Raw genomic sequence first — 19402 nt, forward strand, 5'->3', positions numbered from 1 at the left:
AATTACAGAGGAATTGCTTTCATGAACTGTTTGGCAAAGCTAATGATGGGTATTTTAAATGAAAGACTCTGCAATTGGGTAGAAAAATATTTGTCATTCTAAAGCTTAATGAAGGTAAGAAGATATATGCCCATTTTGTGGACTTCAAAGCAGCCTTTGACAACGTATATCGAAAATCACTAATATACAAGCTCTCACAACTTGGCATATCATACAAATTCCTGAAACTTATTGAGAATATACACAGCAATACTGAGTATTAGGCCGGGGCGATTTGAACATCATCACGGGCGCCTGGATTTTCTGATTATTGGAATTGTACTGAGCAAAAAAGTCCACTAAACCATATGTCTACAGTTAAAATCGAGCCCCCGGATTTTGACTTGAAGTTTTTTTTCAAGGTTTTTTTGGATATTTTGGCATATATGTAACAGCCAAACCACTGAGATTTTCGATCTAACATAAAGACAAAAATTGTAGCCAAGACAATAATTAAGAACTCTCTAGTACATCGCAAAAGCATTGGAACGCTCCTTCAGGCAGTTATGGCCCCGAGAAAGTGCACATTTTTCGGAAAATATCGATAAATTACACTGTGCTACAAAATTTGACTCAAAGTCAGTGGGTGGAAATTTCCTTTTGGACATGAAAGCCCTTGGCGAGTGTATTAAGAACGCAGAAGGAAATTTTCAGGATAGGTCAAGTTTCTGAGATATGGTTTAGCCAAAATATCATTGAAAAAAGTTTCAAGTCAAAATCCGGGGGCTCGATTTTCACCGTAGACATATGGTCTAGTGGACTCTTCTGCTCAGTACAATCCCAAGAATCAGAAACTCCAGGCGCCCACTATCACTTTTTTCCTTCCATACAAATCGCTCCGGCCTACTGAGTATGCCATTTGGACCGGAGACGAACTGTCGGATTATTTTGAAACCAACTCCGGAGTTAAGCAAGGATGTCTTTTATCACCTATTCTTTTCTCGCTATACATAAACGACTTGCATGAACAGTTACAAGGTGGAATAAATATCCAAAATATTAATATAAGGTTGCTTTTATATGCAGACGACATTGTTATCCTGGCAGACGACATAACTACTTTACAGCATATGATTTCAAATCTTGAAAACTATTGTGGCATGTGGAATCTAAAAGTAAACATGTCCAAATCAGAAAACCTTGTATTCAGAAAAGGAGGAAGGCTTAGAAGAGATGAGAAATAGACATACAACGGAAACGAAATAAATATCGTAAATTAAGGGGTCGATTATGGATTGCAACTCAACTAAAGTTGCGTTGCCAGAACTGAAAATCACACAATTAGAATGAGTGAAATGACAGAATTTTTTTCAAATTCATTCAAAATCATTCGGCTATTAGTTTAATTGTAAAAAAGTATGAATTTCAATGCAGAAATAGAATTTTCTATTATTAAATTTGTTGTTGGCAACGCAACTAGAGTTGGGTTGCCATCCACAATCGACCCCTAATATAAATAGGTGTGTACGATAACTTTCCCAGCAATAATTACTCAGTCAGTTCCAACAACCTCTCTTAGTGAATTTTACTCTCTCAAGCAAGAAAAATTGCAGAAAGTTATCGAACAGCATTTTGCAAAAACTTACAAGAAAGTCTGCTGTTTCCGAAAATGTATGAAATTTGTTATTGTTTCTTTTGATATTTGAAACCAAACGGAACAAAAACATAAATTTTATAATTGCTGTTTATTTATTTAATGCTTTAATCCTATCCACAACGCTTTAGAATCTAAAAAAATGTGCAATTGTGAAAATTTCTTGTTAAAAAATGTTAACATTTCGAGTTGTTTACATTGAACACGTGATTAAAAGTCAGCTGATCAGTAGTGCGATTCTCTAACTCATTTTTTGAATTAGTCGAAGGACACTCTAGAGTGGTTTTATTGGAACTTTTAGGTATTTATAGATCGAATTCCCCACTACAGCAACTTTATTATATCAATCTACTTGAAACTCGACCTAAGAACCCTTGTTTTCATGAAATTGTTTCAATGAAACACTCTAGTGTGACCATCGACTTACCGACAAAAATCGATAACTTTAAAACGCAAAATTATGAATGAAAAGTTCAAATAATAGTTGACAACACAATTGCTATCGGTAGAACTTTACGACTACTTTTTATTCATCGCTAAGTCCTTGGTCACACTAGATGGTTTCATTGAAACAATTTTAATGAAATCCAGGGTTGCTAGGTCGATTTCCATACTAGAGTAAAATCATGAAGTTACTGTAGTGGGGAACTCGATTTAAGAATCCCTAAAAGTTTCAATGAAACCACTCTAGTATGACCTTCGACTAACTTACCGAAAAATATCGCTAATTACCTAAATTATAAGCATTTTAATTTTACCGATTTTTGTCGGTAACTCAAAAAATGTGTTAGAGAATCGCACTACTGACATGCACATTTTTGCGGGACAAATTTTCCCAGTAAAAATTTGCTAGTGCTCAGTCACAAAACTCTCCAAAAATCTCTCCAAACTGGCTCTCTTTTGCTGGATAATTTTGTTATCGAACAGCATTCAGTAATAATTTGTACGAATTTGTACAAATTGTTGGGTTATCGTACACACCTAATATGTATTTAGGCGTTATATTTACACCAAAACTGTCATTCTCGAAACATGTAGAAAAGAGAACAAACCAATCAAAAATGGCTATAAATTCAACTTGGAAAAACTTTTTGGGGAAAAAAGATGTAAACATACCAATGAAGTGGAATGTCTACCAAGCAGTTTGTAGGGTAATACAAACATACGCCGCCCAAGCTAGGGGCTTCTCACACTTTGATGCGGTGGATAAACTTCAGCGGTATTTTCTAAAGAAAATACTGAAAGTCCCAAGAAATTACGTCCTCATGCTAGAAACATTGATTGAAAGCAGTCACTTGTATACACTCAATATGCATTTACAATACCTCTACCAAATAATGTACAAGTACAATGATCATCGACTACCGAAAAAACTTACCAATCTACTTCTTCAGAATGAAGGGTTTTGGGTAGCAGAAATAAAAAACGTAGCACAACGCCTTAATATAGTATGGCCAAATGTCTCAAATGAATTTGAATGGAAATTGTACACCACAAACATTATTAACAAACAAAAAATGAATGTCTTTCGTGAAAATATGTGTTCAAAACTTGCAAGCCAAAGTAGAATATATAAATATTTAGATTTTACGCGGGGAGAAAATTATTTTACTGACTCACACTAGATTTCCTGGATTTTTAAAGCAAGATGTGGACCGATTAATCTAAATGGAACTAGATTCAACGCAAATAGCAGAGAAAGAAAGTGTAGCTTGTGTAACCTTAATCAAGACGAAACTATATTGCATTTCTTGGGAGAATGTCATGGTTCTGAAAGAGTTTAGGATATGCATTTTTCAATCAGCGATCTTATCTCTCGAAAATGTGGTCCAATATGTTGGACGGCCGTGAAACAAATCATTGGAGCCAGCTCGTGTCTTATTTAAAAATATCTTTAAAGTATAGGGAAATTCTCATATGCCAGTATACATAATTCGATATGAAATAATGTAATTCTATTGATAAGACAGTCTATTTAATGTCTCTTTTTCTATTATTTACAATACATAATTCCTAAAATATTTTATTATAAGCTTGTAAATAAAAATAAGCTTGTTAACAAAAAATTTTAAACGTTTGTCACCTACGAAAAATAGATTTAGTTTTATAATTAAGGATCTGTTCACAGTACATTTAGGTCCACCACTCGGATGTTGAGAATGTCGCCAAAACCGACTTTTTTTCTTTTATACTTGTTTTTATGTGCAGGACGGATATAACCCCACTTTTAATTTGGTTATTTCTATTTTAATTTGTTTACATTCAATACTAAGAAAGCCATTTTAGGCCAATTATTCAAGTTTTGGAAGATTAAAGCTGAAAACACATCCAAGTTTTGTCTCATTTCTGGTAGAAGAATAAAGAAAAAAAATTAAACTTGGCACCACTTTGTCTTTATTCATCTACCAGAAATTACACAAATGCTCTGTTCCAGAACCTGCAAGAATCTACTATTTTTTACTACGATAACAATTTTTCCTTTATGTTTTCGGAAAAAATAGTAAAAATTAGTAGATTCTTTCAGTACTGGAACAGCCAAAAAATTTTACTCAAGCGTTGGATGTGTTTTCCGCTTAACATAAAAATAGTGCTAAATTATGATAGAATAGACAGATTTAAAACTAAAGGCCGCTGCACATATGGCGCGTTGAGCGTTGCGTTACAATAACCACATGAAAACTTCACGAATAAACTTGGCATCACTTACACATTTTTCATGTGGTTGTTGTTTTCAACGCGTCGCTCAACGGACCTTATGTATTTGGCCCATAACAATTACTTTGTTCCAGAACCTGAAAGAAGCCACTGTTTTTTACTACGATAATATTTTTTCCTTTTATTTTTTCCGATAACATAAAGGGAAAAATGCTATCGTAGTAAAAAATAGTAGCTTCTTGCAGGTTCTGGAACAAAGCATTTATGTTATTGGACAAAATAGTAAAAATTAGTAGATTCTTGCAGTACTGGAACAGACCAAATGATAAGAATGGCCCATATGAATATTGTAAAATTAATTAATTTGTACATCCTTTTATCTACTCCTAAGTAACATGACGACGTTCACATTCAACACTTTCCCCATATTTTTCAGAGATGTCTTTTGTTCGGAAAATCTTCTAAACTGTGATGAAAAAATCGACTGGCATGCAGGTAAACTCGACATGTATACTGAAAAAGTTTAGTTAAAATTTTTAGAGAAAAAATTGCAAAATATAATTTTACCTCCTAAAATATAAACAACAGATGAATAAACCCAACAACAAGATGTACACTACCATTTGATATATTTTATTTCGTTATACAAACGTTTGATTTTTTTACACTAGAAAATAATATTGGAGCTAAGTTATGCATTGTGAAGAAGGAAAAACGTTTCATAATTTTCGTTTCGCGTTTTAAATCAAATTTAAAAGAACAACAAAAAACCCTAAGCAACGCGTTTATAAATTTTATTAAGGAATTGTGTAAATATTCCATGTGGGACACCACGTGATGTTTGTTGTATGTGGGTTTTGATCATGTTATAGGAGTCTTCCTCGTAGGTGGCATAGGCGTTTGGTAGGCCCAGACTTATGTAAAGATCTTTGACTTTTTGGATCTTTTCGGGGTCTAGAGGAAGACAAGATATATTTATCATTTTTCCTTTTAACTTTTAATGTATCTATAACTTACCATTCTGTCCATAGCATTCCAGCATAATTTGTTTCTGTTCCTCATTGGCCCTTTGCATGCAAACCACTGCCAACCAGGTGCATTTATTATCCTGAATATCAGTGCCAATTTTTCCAGTTACTTCAGGATTACCAAAACAATCCAAAAAGTCATTTTGCACCTGGAAGAAATGGCCCATCTCCAGCAAAATTGTTTTCGACTGCCTAAAGGCCTCAGGATCTTTGATACTAAGAAAAGCATAAAATCACAATTATTTTGAATTATTTTCACCATAAAATATTTTACTTACCCCGCTAAATGCATGGCCAAAGCAAACGGAAAATAGAATGTATAATAAGCAGTCTTATTGGCAGCTATGGCATTAAACTTTTCCATGCTAAACGACAAAACATTGTTATTGGCACTTAGCATATCTAAACTTTGACCACAGGCTGTGATAAATGTTATCTCATGGAACAGTTCCATTAAGTCGATATAACAACCCAAAGAGCTAAAGTGTTTTTTGAGCAAAACATAAATGCCGTTTTCCAGCATTAGGGCATCATTCAGTGCTATAAGTCCCACCTGTGGTACTTTATGCCAGCACACTTGACCACGTCGCGTTAAACTGTTGTCCATGACATCATCATAAACCAAAATGAAACCATTAAATATTTCAACACACCAACCAAGTATTTGGGCTTTTTTAATCTTTTCCGGTGTTAGGTCTTTCGATTCGACAAGATTCTTATAGATCAATACCGTGAGTAGTCCACGATTTAGTTTACCATGTGGTATATTATATTCCAGAGCCTGTTGAAAAGAGAAATTTAATTGAAAAGTGCAAAAAATCTATTCAATACTTACCCCACCAAACCATGAACCAATTTCAGAGGGATTGTATTTGTTGGTTACTTCCCTCAATTCATTAACAATTTCTAGTAAAGAAATTTGGAGTATGTTAATTAAACTTTTGACTTATATTGGCTTTGCAACTCTATACCTAAACAAGTGCTTAGCATGTCCGTCTACCAAACAGAAGGTCCGTCTCCCTTTGTTGTCCTCCTAAAAATCTTAAAAAAAAATCCATGTTTATTGTGCCTTAGTTGTCCTCCTGAAAATCTTTAAAAAATCCACGTTTATTGCGGCCTTTGATGGCTCCTAAAAATCTTAAAAAAATCCACGTTTATTATGGCCTTGGTTGTCCTCCTAAAAATCTTTAAAAAATCCTCTTTATTGTGACCTTTGATTGATCTTAAAAATCTTTAAAAAAATCCCCGTTTATTGTAACCTTTGATTGCTCCTAAAAATCTTTAAAAAATCCAAGTTTTTTTGTGACCTTTTATGGCTCCTAAAAATCTTTAAAAAATCCGCATTAAAAGGCCACAACTCCCTCTAAAAATCTTTAAAAAATTCACGATAATTGTGCCCTTTGATGGTTCCTAAAAATCTTTAAAAATATCAACGTTTATAAGGTCAAAATAAGGTTGTCCTCCTAAAAAAAAAACTTTAAAATATGGGTTAGTAGGGGGTTTTGTAAGTAGTTACAACTACAAATAAGTACTATAAAAATCCATTATTTAGTAAGTTTGCTGGGCTACATTGCAAATTGCATTTACAAATGCGTCAACTGAACTGATTTCCTTGGATTTCAAATTGTTGTTTACAAGATATCGAACAATGATAAACCCACAATACCCACAAAACGATTTGTATTTGTTGTGTATAATTAATTATGTACCTGGAAATACGGCCAGAAATTCACGATTTTCTTCTGTTGATACCACCGTGCGAGTTGCGGGTGGTATCGGAGGATTTTGTAGTGTTGACAATGTTCTGTAAAAAATAAAACAACTATAGGTGTGAATTTGGTCATTTTCAAATATATTATGTAAACAAACATTTTCAAAATAACAACAAACCAAAAAGGTTATGGCCCCGACACATACGGTCCGTTGTGAATCGCGTCACGCGTTAAAAACAATAATGGCCCCGGCACATACGGTCCATTGCGAGTCGCGTCACGCGTTAAAAACAACAACCACATGAAAAATGTGTAAGCGAGTTTGTTCATGAATTTTTCATGTGGTCGTTGTAACGCGGCACTCAACGCACCGTATGTGCCGGGGCTTTAACCGCTTGCAAAATGTGTAAGTGATGCCAAGTTTATTCTCGAATTTGTCATGTGGTTGTTGTAACGCAACACTCAATGGACATGGGCAAGCAGGGATTCCTACTATTCCGAGGTAAAAATCGATTCAGACAAGTTGTGTTAAAAACCACCAAAAATCTCTACTGACATAGACCAAAAACACTACGAAAACGCCAGAAATTATCAACTGTGTTACACAGAAAGAGAGAAATTTAAAAATCGCAAATACATTTTTTATCCATTTCTTCAATAAAATATCTGATTCCTATGCTTTTCTATTATTGTGAATAAAAACACATACAAAATGTAAACAAGCAATTCACAACAATACATTATAGTGACCAAATTTGACGTTTGGTATGATTTGATGTAACACCTTCTTATTCCACCATGGGTACAGCGGCAAAAACAGCTGGGGCCTAATTACGACATTCGATTCGATCAAGTATTTGCTCGTGAATGAAAAAATCTAACTATGAAAACCTGCTCGCGTCACCAACCGTACATTTACTAAGGTAGATGCATTAGCACTCTGTTACAAAAATGTCAAAAAGTTTTACAAAGTAAAAAAGTTGCCCAAAGTATTGTTCAACGAATTTAACAAATATTTAAATTTTGTTTATTAATAATTTTGTTTTTAAGTTTTTGCTTTCAAATAAACACATATTTACCATCTACCTTCTTAATGTTTTTTGAAGAACACATATGTTTTCATAGTTCGATTTTTTCATACTCGATCGAATCGAATGTCGTAATTAGGCCCCTGTAGTGGAATTCTGTAACAAATTTGTTGAGTTACCGACAAAAATCGGTAAAATTAAAACGCAAAATTATGAATTAAAAGTATCAATAAAAGTTGACAGCATGGTTGGTATTGGAAGGACTCAGCGACGACTTTATTTTGGTTGTCAACTTACCGAAAATTTTCATTAATTACCGAAATTATAAGCATTTTAATGTTGCCGATTTTTGTCGGTAACTCAAAAAATGAGTTACAGAATTCCACTACTGGTTATCACACATACAAAATGTAAACAAGCAATTCACAACAATACATTTGGTCTGTTCCTTTGAAAGTGGTAAAACAGGCAAAAGTAGTAATCTGGTTCCATATGAATTGTTGTATGGTGTCTGAAGTAAATGAACGCTTTTGGAGCGTTCATTCGACGTTTGGTATGATTTGATGTAACAAAGTGGAAGCTTCCGTCAGATGCTTGGCAAATGACAGCAGATGTCTCTTTCCTCTCCGCTTTCTTTAACGCCAACTTTGCGCGTGTGACTAGTGACATAGGAAAGGACCTTAGCTATGATGCAAAGAATTCATGAATCCATGAATGGTGATAGCGTCTATAAAATAGTTCTGTACCCAATAATTTGTAAAAATTTTACAGAATGCTGTTCTATAACAAAAATGTTCGGTAAATGAGAGCGCGTTGAGAAAGATTTTTTGACAATTCTGCAACTGAGAATTTGCAAGTTTACGAAATCCACTCAAAAATCCCAAAAAGTCCGAAAAATCCCAATACACTGCCGCGCCAACTATGAACCTCACTGCCGAGAAAATTTCCTTGTCAGCAATCAATTCAAGCGCTTTGAAAGTAACTTAAATATTGTTACGGAATTAGATTTAACTAATCTCCGTGTAGACGTTGTTTTATTCCCCGATACGATTTGTACCAAATAAAACAGGGTTCGTTTTAGATTACGTTTCTACAATGCTTTATTTACTTTATTACACTTATTCAGAACCGACTTTAATTACTAAGCACACAGCAAGTCTCTAGTTAGCAAGCAGCTATTCTTTAACCGATCTGTTCAGTTCAACGCTTAAAACACAACTACTCCGTCATTTCCATTTCCCCGGTATTTATACCCCAAAGTCTCCCTGTTCTAGAGTCCTCCAGAACACATATGGCAACCTCTCGAATCTGTGCAGCGAACACACAGACGCACATTCGCACTAAGCGAACAACCATACTCACATACATACATGGGGGAATACAATTGGACGACAAGCACAGTAATGACGTAACTACAACAACAAACAAGTGCAATAAAGAAGTAACAAACTAAACAATAATTACATGATTATGGCAAAACAAAATAAAAGCACATTAATGAAAGGTAAAGTAACATCTAGAATAATGAAGAGAGTTCTACATGGTAGTTGTTGTTGCTTAAATAAAGTAACTGCGTAATAAAAACTTTACGTTACAATTCAAATTTTTAAATTAACGGAAATTAAACTAAACTAACTTAAACCTATCAGTTACATTCGTAACAATATTTTTCCGAACGTTTACACATGCAAGTGTCAATTCGAAAAACTTGAAGTTGCGACTCTAATATGTATACACAACTGCCTGCATGTACTTGCATGCAGAGCTCCGAATTCTCTCTCGAATTCCACTTGCGATTGAAACTCTTCTCGAATTCTAGCAAGTTGAGGGGTGGGGGGGGGGGGTGCAACTTGCCTCCTCCCCTCCAACCAAACAAAAACTTACCCCACCACCAAATAAACTTGCGCCAACCCCACCATTTTTCACTCGCGAGTAAATCAGAGCTCTGCTTACTTGTGTCAAAGTCAAATTTTAGAAGAAATATGTAATTCAGTAGTCACACGCGCAAAATTTGAGGTAAAGAAAATTGAATTTTTGTGTGAGAGCGGTGAGGAAAAAGTAGAGAGGGGCTCTTTCCTTTCCGCTCTCTCCCAAAAACTCAATTTGTGAACATTTTACGTTTTTTTTTGTACGGAAGCGGTTTTTCGGGTAAAATATGTAAAAGTCGTAAAAATTTTAAAAACTTTTTAGTTCTGAAAGGTCTGTACGATAACTCAAAAGTTTGTACAAATTTGTACAAAATGCTGTTCGATATCAAATTTGTTCAGTGAAAGAAGACTGGGAGGTGTTGCAAGTACTCGCAAGAACTTGCAAATACTTTTTACTTGCGAAGTTATCGAACAGGCCTATTGACACACACGGCTAAGTAAAAGTGACAGTTCGAAAAATACCAATACACTCACACATATTCACTGCCACACCAACTAACAACCTCACTGCCGACAAAATTTTCTTGTCAGTAATCAATGTAAGTGCTTTGAAAGAAACTTAATTTTTTTCCGAACGTCTACATATGCAAGTGTCAGTTCGAAAAAAATTAAGTTTCGACTATAATATGTATACACAACTGTCTGCAAGTTACTTGCATGTGTAATCCTTGGGTAAGTCCATATTTACATTAGGCAATTGTCAGTTTGTTGGTGAGAGAGGGTGTTGAGATGAAAAGGGTTACCATATGCCTCAAACTGACAATTACCGCAAGGAAAATTGCCTAATGTAAATATGGGCTAAGCAACCGAACGCATATTTATTTTTGTACATTTTTGCTTATTTCGGCTGGTCATTCGTCGCAGCGAATTAGCAACGAGGGTGTTTTTTGTGATTAGAGTTGCCAATTCAGTAATAAAAAAGGTGTCATTTAATGTCAAAATGCCTCCATCATAGGGTGGAACATAAAAAATGCTAATTATAATTGTTTAAAAATAACAAAAACAAATATTAAACGGTTTCACCAAAAATTCACATGTCCTTTGAACGAAAAAGTGGAATTAATTATATCGTCGTTTTTAATAAATTACACTGGTAACCCTGATCTCAAAAACAATTGTTTGCTGAAAACCTGGCTAATAGACCATTAAGATATGACATCATTAGCCGGATTTAGCGCATTATCAGTTTTTATTTGGTAAATCCGGCCAAAATCTACCAGATTTCCCATACAAAATAAATCCTCGTATTGAGTGGACTTGTTTTAAATCCGGCATAAATCCTCGAATACAACTCTGTTTTTTGCAACATGTTGCTTGAAAATACAAAAAAGTTGCAAGCTGGCACAAGAAACAAGGTAGATGCATCGATGAATTGCTGCAACAAAAATAATTTAAAATGTAACAATTTGTAAACAAGGCCAAACAATTAAATTTGCTTTGATATACAAAGTTGATTTTAATCAAGGTACATTAAAGAAGGTAGCCGACTCGTATCAGCTGATTGAACATGAAATGTCAAATAAAATTGTTGTAATTGTGAAATGTAAACAAACATCTTGTTCTGATTGGCCGAAGCTAAATCGCTGCAAATTTAAGCGCCAAGGCGAATTGATTCTCTTTACAAATTTTGACGTATTATGTTACGGCAATAGTTGCTTTGTTGTAGCAATTCGCCGAATCGGCTACCTTCTATATTTGCCTTGATTTTAATCAACCAAGACTAATATTAACGATGTCTAAACGATAAAATAATTCTTCATTTGTTCATTAGTTAGCATTAGTAGCATAATGTGCTAAAGCGCTCGGCACATACGGTCCGTTTAGTGACACGTTGGGACACGCGTTGTCCCAAAACAGTTAAATTATGTTTAACTTTAATGCGCCAGTCATGTTGTTGTTTTTCAAAAAACTTGGCATCACTTACACATTTTTCATGTGGTTGTTGTAGCGGAACGCTCAACGCACCGTATGTGCCGAGCGCTTAACTTTAATGCGTCAGCCATATTGTTGTTTTTCAAAAAACTTGGCTTCACTTACACTTTTTTTATGTGGTTATTGTAACGCAACGCGCAATGCACCGTATGTGCCGAGCGCTTAACATTGTCAATATTAAACAATAAATTTGTAGTTTGTGTATGTTTTTTTAGACAAATTCAATTTACTACCACTTCTTTTGATGTTTCAAATTCGATCGGATGAGCTGATGCATCTACCTTGGTAATTGTGCTATGAACAAAGATCAGCTGACTGCCATTTAAATCCTCCAAAGGTATATCTAAATGCAATGAGATTTGTACTGGATTTATTAAATCCAGTTGAGAATTTATGGCTAGTCTAAAGGAGCTATAAGCCGTTGAAACTTTGTTGCTTATTCTCTTTTCTGATATGTGTTGATAATGTGCGCTGCAAAATATGAGTATGCGTGTCCGATGCTCTTTTATTATAGCAACAATATCAAATAGCATCAGCATCGCTAGCAATATTTTTGTGAAATTTGTTGCTACATCTTGCCGTTGTTCATTGTTGCTAAACATATTTCGAAGAAATTTTAGCAGGCAAAGCTACAAATATTGCGTGCTGTTGCTAATATGGCGTTAGCATTTTAAACTCTGTGTTCAAGAGAAATGTTGACAAAATTTCGGCAATATATGCCCGCAAAGCCCCACAAATATTGGCTTAAACTTTTCGTCCTTTGCGACTCTGATAGCTTTTCGTACAGATTCGAAGTATACAAAGGAGCTGGCGACAACGAAGTACTTCCTGACACCCCTGACCTAGGAGCAACATCCAATGTAGTTATAAAGATTGTCAAACACAATTTCGGATTTCAAACATCATATTTTTATTTCGATGTGTAAACCTATCTGTCACTTCTTGTGTATTTTCGTAGCAGGAGAATTTATGCCTTAGGAACTGTCCGTCCTAATAGGATACCTAACTGCAAATTTACAAAGGAAGTGGAATTAAGAGATAAGGAACGTGGATACTCCGAAGAGTTTATGGGCCTTGCTTTTGAAGTAGACATATCCTGTGCCTAGTGGAAGGAAAAAAATATGTTCGATTAGTATCCAAGTATGTCGGAATTAATTAAACCTTTTAAAGAACGGAAGAACAATTCACAACCATTTAAATGTGCCTTTATGATCGGAAAAATAGATCGTACGTCGATGTAGACTGTCTGTATATAATTAAAGAATATAATCGACATATGGGTGGTGTTGATTTAATGGACAACTTACTTGGTCGTTATCACATCAGAATGAAAACAAAGAAATGGACTTCGCCTTTTCTACAATACCGGATTTCAAAAACCATATTTTTTATTTCGATCATTTTTATACCTCTCTGCCACTTCTTGTTTATTTACGTAGCAGGGAAATTTATGTCTAATAGGATACCTAACTGCAAATTTACAAAGGAAGTGGAATTAAGAGATAAGGAACGTGGATACTCAGAAGAGTTTGTTGTATGAAAACGTAAACAAACATTTTGATATCTTGAAGAATTTGTTTATTCAATATCAATACAAAGAAAGCTTACAAAATTTCGGTCAAAATTGAGTTGTTGCTGCGCTACTTACGTGACCTGGTAAATAGATCTTGGGTACATGACGCAACAACACTGAAGTAGCGAAATAGCCAAATCTAATCTAAAGCCGTTCGGTCCATTAAAAAATTGTGTTGTAGTAACCAACCAGCCAGTCACCTTACCTAGATGATGTTTCCAGCTTTCTTTTGTTAATCAATTCCAGTGGTAATCCTCCAATTCTCTCATTATCCACAGGACTAGACTTTGAACGGAACGGAACAATTTTCGAAATATAACGGTTGCCAACAGTAGTAGTATATCCTGTTGGATAGCGATAATTCGTTGTAATATTTAATTTGCTCTTTGGCAATCTTTTAAACAAAGAATTCAACATTTTGTTTGTATTTCACTTTCGTTCGGCTTTTGTTTAAATATAATCTCTATTTGAAAAAATATAAAGAGTATTATCATTTCTGATAAGAGAGCTAGGGCAAGATAGATTGAATTTTTCTTTATTCTTTTATCAGTAATGATGCCCAACTTTATGGATTTATGCATGGTTTAATTGGAAAGGTTAGCTAAAGCTATCTGTCAGTTTAATTTTTTTCTTTCGAATATTCCTAAAACTTCAAAATTATATACACAATCTGTGTATGTGTGTGTGCTGTTTGAAAAATATGCCAAACCATGGTATAAGTATGGTTTAATAAGAAAGGTTAGCTAAAGCTTTGTGTCAATTTAAATTTTTTCTTTCGAGTGGTCCTAAAACTTCAAAATTATATACACAATCTGTGTATGTGTGTGTTCTGTTTAAATAATATGCCAAACAATTTTAAAAACAATCGAATTCATGATTTTCAAAATTGTTTTTAGAGCATTTGTATGGGAGAAATCCTTCAGCTTATTATTGAAACAAACATTTTTGGATATAACTCGATTATGTGGAGAAACCTTGGCCCTTCATACATTTTTCGGGTTTTTTTTTTATAAAATGCTCAAAATTGGTATTTTGTAAACAAACCCACTTGTTGCCTTTTTGTTTACTAATTTTGAAGTTTTATGAATTCAGGAAAAACTAGGGTTCTATAGATTTTTTTCATTTAAATCTACCTCTTTACTTATACCATGCCCCAGTTACACTTAACCGGATTAACCCAGTGGGTTTGTGTTTCAAATGTCAATTACATAGCGCAAATGTCAAATAAATCCTCATAAAGTGGGTTAACCCGGCAAAAACCTCTAGTGTAACCGTGATATTACACGCCGATTTGTCCAGGTGATATTCGAAGGCCTTAAGCTGGGTACACATTGTCAGTTTTGAATGTCGATATTTCGCAATTATCGATAACTGTCAAACCGTCCAGCAACCACAAAACATTTTGCGGTTGCATGATGAATGACAAACATGAATGGCCACACTAGCAAGCAACAACAAAGCTGCCATTCAAAACTGACAATGTGTACCCAGCTTAAGAGGTAGAGCTGGCAAACCATCGATATTCCCAACATTAGATATTGTCGATATAATGTTTTAAAATATCGATTGTTATCGATATTATCGTTAAGTTGTCATCACCATTAATTTGGAGATGAAAATGGCAGAAATGCCAATGATTTTCTCGACATTTTGCACAAGTAGTTCACAGAAATGTAAAGGAGAATAAACAATTGCTTTTATTTTATAAAAAATTTAAAAAATACATTTTACTTTACCGATAAATGTGTAGGTTTGACTGCGGGATTACTTTCTCACACACACATATTTCTATTTATTTGAATGAATTTCAGGTTAGAGGTTTTTTCCGATAATATCGATAGGCAAAACTATCTATTGATATTGAATTTTTTAATAATAATCGATATTATCGATAGTGCCATCGAATTTTTGCCAGCTCTACTTAGAGGAGTAAAGCGCTCGGCACATACGATGCGTTGAGCGTCGCGGCACAACAACCACATGAAAAAAGTATAAGTGATGCCAAGTTTTTTGAAAAACAAAAATGTGGCTGACGCATTAAAGTTAAACATAATTTAACTGTTTTGGGACAACGCGTGTCCCAACGTGTCACTAAACGGACCGTATGTGCCGAGGGCTTAAGCGCTCGGCACATACGGTGCGTTGAGCGTTGCGGTACAACAACCACATGAAAAAAGTGTAAGTGATGCCAAGTTTTTTGAAAAACAACAATATGGCTGACGCATTAAAGTTAAACATAATTAAACTGTTTTGGGACAACGCGTGTCCCAACGTGTCACTAAAGCCCTCGGCACATACGGCCCGTTTAGTGACACGTTGCGACACGCGTTGTCCCGAAAAAGTTAAATTATGTTTAACTTTAATGAGTCAGCCATGTTGTTGTTTTTCAAAAAACTTGGCATCACTTACACATTTTTCATGTGGTTGTTGTAGCACGACGCTCAACGCACCGTATGTGCCGAGGGCTTTAAAGTAATTAGTAAGAATTTTATTGGTTTTTATTAAAACAGATGAGCTGCCTGTTTTACTAAGACGATTAAACTAATAATTTTTTCTACAATAACAGGAGTAATTCGAACAGGTTTGAATTCTCAAATTATTTTATTAAAAATTTAAATACTTTCAATATACATATACAGTGGCACCTTACAAAAATGAAGTTTATGCAAAATCGTTGAGGTTTTTATAGCAACAACTGCAATGTATGGCTCATTAGTGATAACAATAATTGCACAAATTTATTTTAAAATAATCCATTTACTCATTGCAATTAAAGAATTCCCGCTCTGGCCCGTAATAAAGCGATTTTCTATGTTTCAATGCTACTGACTCTAGATTTTCATGTAAAATTCCCATTTAAAGGACTCATACCGGTTATTTTCGTCATATAGGCTGACTTCGGTATTGTCAATTGCTTTGTGTTTTGTAAACTTAAGATAAGGTCACATTAGGCAAATATTTGCTCCAGCGACGGGCATTGTGCGCTTACTGAGATCAAGTGAGTGTTAATAATACATTGAATTTATGCTCCCTTGCTCTCAGTAAGCGCACACTGCCGGTCGCTGGAGCAAATATTTGCCTAATGTAACTCTACCTTTAGTTATGCTTAGTTTACATTCGGCGTCGTTTCGTGATTTCGCATACAAAAATGAAATTATCTCATTTCGTGATTTCAGCGAAATCAACATCGAAATCACAGTACACATGACATACAACCCTGTTTTTGCCTAAAAAAGTACCAAAAGTTGCAACACTTTTCACGTATCACAATAACCAAGGTAGATGGTCAATTGCTGCAACAAAAAAATTTTAGTTTCAAAATTTGTAAACAATGTGAAAAAATTATAAAATTACTTTGTTACAAGGCTATTTTTCATTGTGTTCTCGTACTTTTTTAATGGTAATGTTAGAAAAAAGAGCGAATTGTCAAAAGTTGATTCCCAAAACGAATTTCTTAAAAAATAAGGGAACGGAAAAATGACGGAAATTGCAGAAACTCCTGCATAAATGTCAAAATCAACGTGTCAGCTATCGTATTAGATGCCAATGAAAATACTTGCTGCTAGTTTCTACTAGGCCAAAATTGTATGGCAGAAAATAGGAGAAGAAGGTGTTATTCGGCGTTATTTTTGTTTAAAGAGATGTGCAAGTCTTGCTAGATTTCGGAGTACGGGAACGCATTTTTAGCACTAAACGAGGAAACTACTGCAAGTACTAACATTATGCAGGTTCTGAGCACAACTTTTATCTATCAAAATTTATTATTATGATGTCTCAACGATAAAATCATTTTTTTTATTTTTTCATTTGTTAGTACTATACACAATTAATACTGTTACGGAATTAGATTTAACTAATCTCCGTGTAGACGTTGTTTTATTCCCCAGTACGATTTGTACCAAATAAAACAGGGTTCGTTTTAGATTACGCTTCTACAATGCTTTATTTACTTTTTTACACTTATTCGGAACTGACTTTAATTACTTAGCACACAGCTAGTCTCTAGTTAGCACGCAGCAATTCTTTAACCGATCTGTTCAGTTCAACGCTTAAAACACAACTCACTCGTCATTGCCAGTTCCCCTGTATTTATATCCCAAAGTCTCCCTGTTCGAGAGAAATGTCTGGCAACTCCTCGAAAATGTACAACGAACACACAGACGCACATTCGCACTAAGCGAACAACCAGACTCACATACATGGGGGATGATCAATGACGTAATTACAACAACAAATAAATGCAAGAAAAGAGGTAACAAACTAAACGATAATTACATGATTATGGCAAAACAAACAAAAGAACATTAACAAAAGGTAATGTAACGACTAGAATGATGAAGAGTTCTACATGGTAGTTGTTGTTGCTTAAATAAAATAACTGCGTAATAAAACGTTACGTTACAATTCAAATTTTTAAATTAACGGAAATTAAACTAAATTAACTTAAACCTATCAGTTACATTCGTAACAATACGATATATAGATAATTTTACGATAATTTTCCAAATAAAGTTGTAGTTGTGAAAATTCATGTTCGATCAGCTGCGCATATGCATCTACCTTCATCATTGTGATATGTTTGAAATCAACAAAAAATAAGTGTAAACACCGGGGTGTATTTCAGGATTTTGTGAAATCCAGTGGATTTTGGAGCGCTAGTGTAAACTTGGCATTAAAATATTTCAGTTGCACACTCATGCATTATGCACAGCAATGCAACTGTGAACATTAGGTCTGTACGATAACCCAAAATTTTGTACAAATTCGCACAAATTTTTACTGAATGCTGTTCGATAACAAAATTATCCAGCAAAAGAGAGCGAGTTGGGAGAGATTTTTGGAGAGTTTTGTGATGAGAACTTGCAATTTTTTGCTAAGAAAATTTGTCCCGTAAAAATTTATAAGTTCAGCCAGCTGGATTTTAATCAATTGTTCAATGTAAACAACTCGAAATGTTAACATTTTTGTCCAAGAAAAATTCCCAATTTCACATTTTTTTAGATTTTAAAACGTGGTGGATAGTATTACTGCTCTAAATAAGTTAAATGCAATTTCAAATTTGTCTTTGTTCCATTTGGTTTAAAATATCAAAAGGAACAAAAACAATTTTCATACATTTCCGGAAACAGCTGACTTTCTTGCAAGTTTTTGCAAAATTCGTTCGATAACTTTCTGTAATTGAGAGAGTTTGAGAGAGTAAAATTTTATTGAGAGAGGTTGCTGGAACTTTCTGATTAATTATTGCTGTGAAAGTTATCGTACACACCTATTGTTTACATTGACGATGTGGAACAGCTGACAGATGTTATTAGAAAAAAACAAACATGAAGAACGCGGCCGCACAAATTTCGTTTGAACATTTTTTAAATTTATCACAATGCGTGAATGAAACCTCCAGTCAAAAATTGCTGAGTGTAATAAACACAATAAAAAAAATGTTTTAGAATCATCTGAACATTTGCAACGCAGAAAGATTCCGAAGACATGTCATATATAATATGCCGGATGACGTATTTTACTCCCATTTTATGCTGGGGTGATAAATCGTGTTAATTTATAGTTCAAAGAAAACTTTTCCTTCAAACAAAGATCGCTGTATACTAAAAGACCTCACCTTACTGCTAAGTCCATTCCGTTCATTTCCGATCACCAGGCAAACAATAAATGCCATAAATTGCAATAAATAAACGGATTATATTAAAATAAATTTGTGTAATTATTGTTATTTTATCACCAAGGAGCCACATAGTGCAGTTGTTGCTATAAAAACCCCAACGATTCAGCCAAAACTGCATTTTTGTTAGTGGTATGTATACTTTTCTGTGCCACTGTATGTACATACAACCATTGTATAAGTCATGGTAGAACAAGAAAAGGTAACAGCCGTGGCACAATTAACCAGGTAGTGACATC

General features: G+C 34.4%; 2 protein-coding genes across 2 annotated transcripts in view; one reads left to right on the forward strand and one right to left on the reverse strand.

Moving 5' to 3' along the window:
- Window positions 1-4910, forward strand: part of LOC141406325 (CWF19-like protein 1 homolog) — a 20579-nt gene extending 15669 nt beyond the window's left edge. The window contains exon 9 of the mRNA XM_073991641.1: window positions 4725-4910. The gene's annotated coding sequence lies outside the window, so the exon portion shown is untranslated. The remainder of the gene's footprint in view (window positions 1-4724) is intronic.
- Window positions 4901-14201, reverse strand: LOC141406329 (uncharacterized). The gene is made up of 6 exons (XM_073991646.1): window positions 13695-14201; window positions 7026-7120; window positions 6152-6222; window positions 5595-6097; window positions 5306-5532; window positions 4901-5242 (listed from the first exon to the last, which is right to left on the reverse strand). Exons 1-6 carry the CDS (start codon window positions 13904-13906, stop codon window positions 5061-5063), a joined length of 1290 nt encoding a protein of 429 aa, XP_073847747.1. The 5' UTR covers window positions 13907-14201; the 3' UTR covers window positions 4901-5060.
- Window positions 14202-19402: the final 5201 nt, after the last annotated feature.

Source organism: Musca autumnalis, unplaced genomic scaffold (genome assembly GCF_047663935.1).
Source record: "Musca autumnalis isolate F117 unplaced genomic scaffold, ASM4766393v1 scaffold_5, whole genome shotgun sequence".
Classification (NCBI taxonomy): Eukaryota; Metazoa; Arthropoda; class Insecta; order Diptera; family Muscidae; genus Musca; species Musca autumnalis.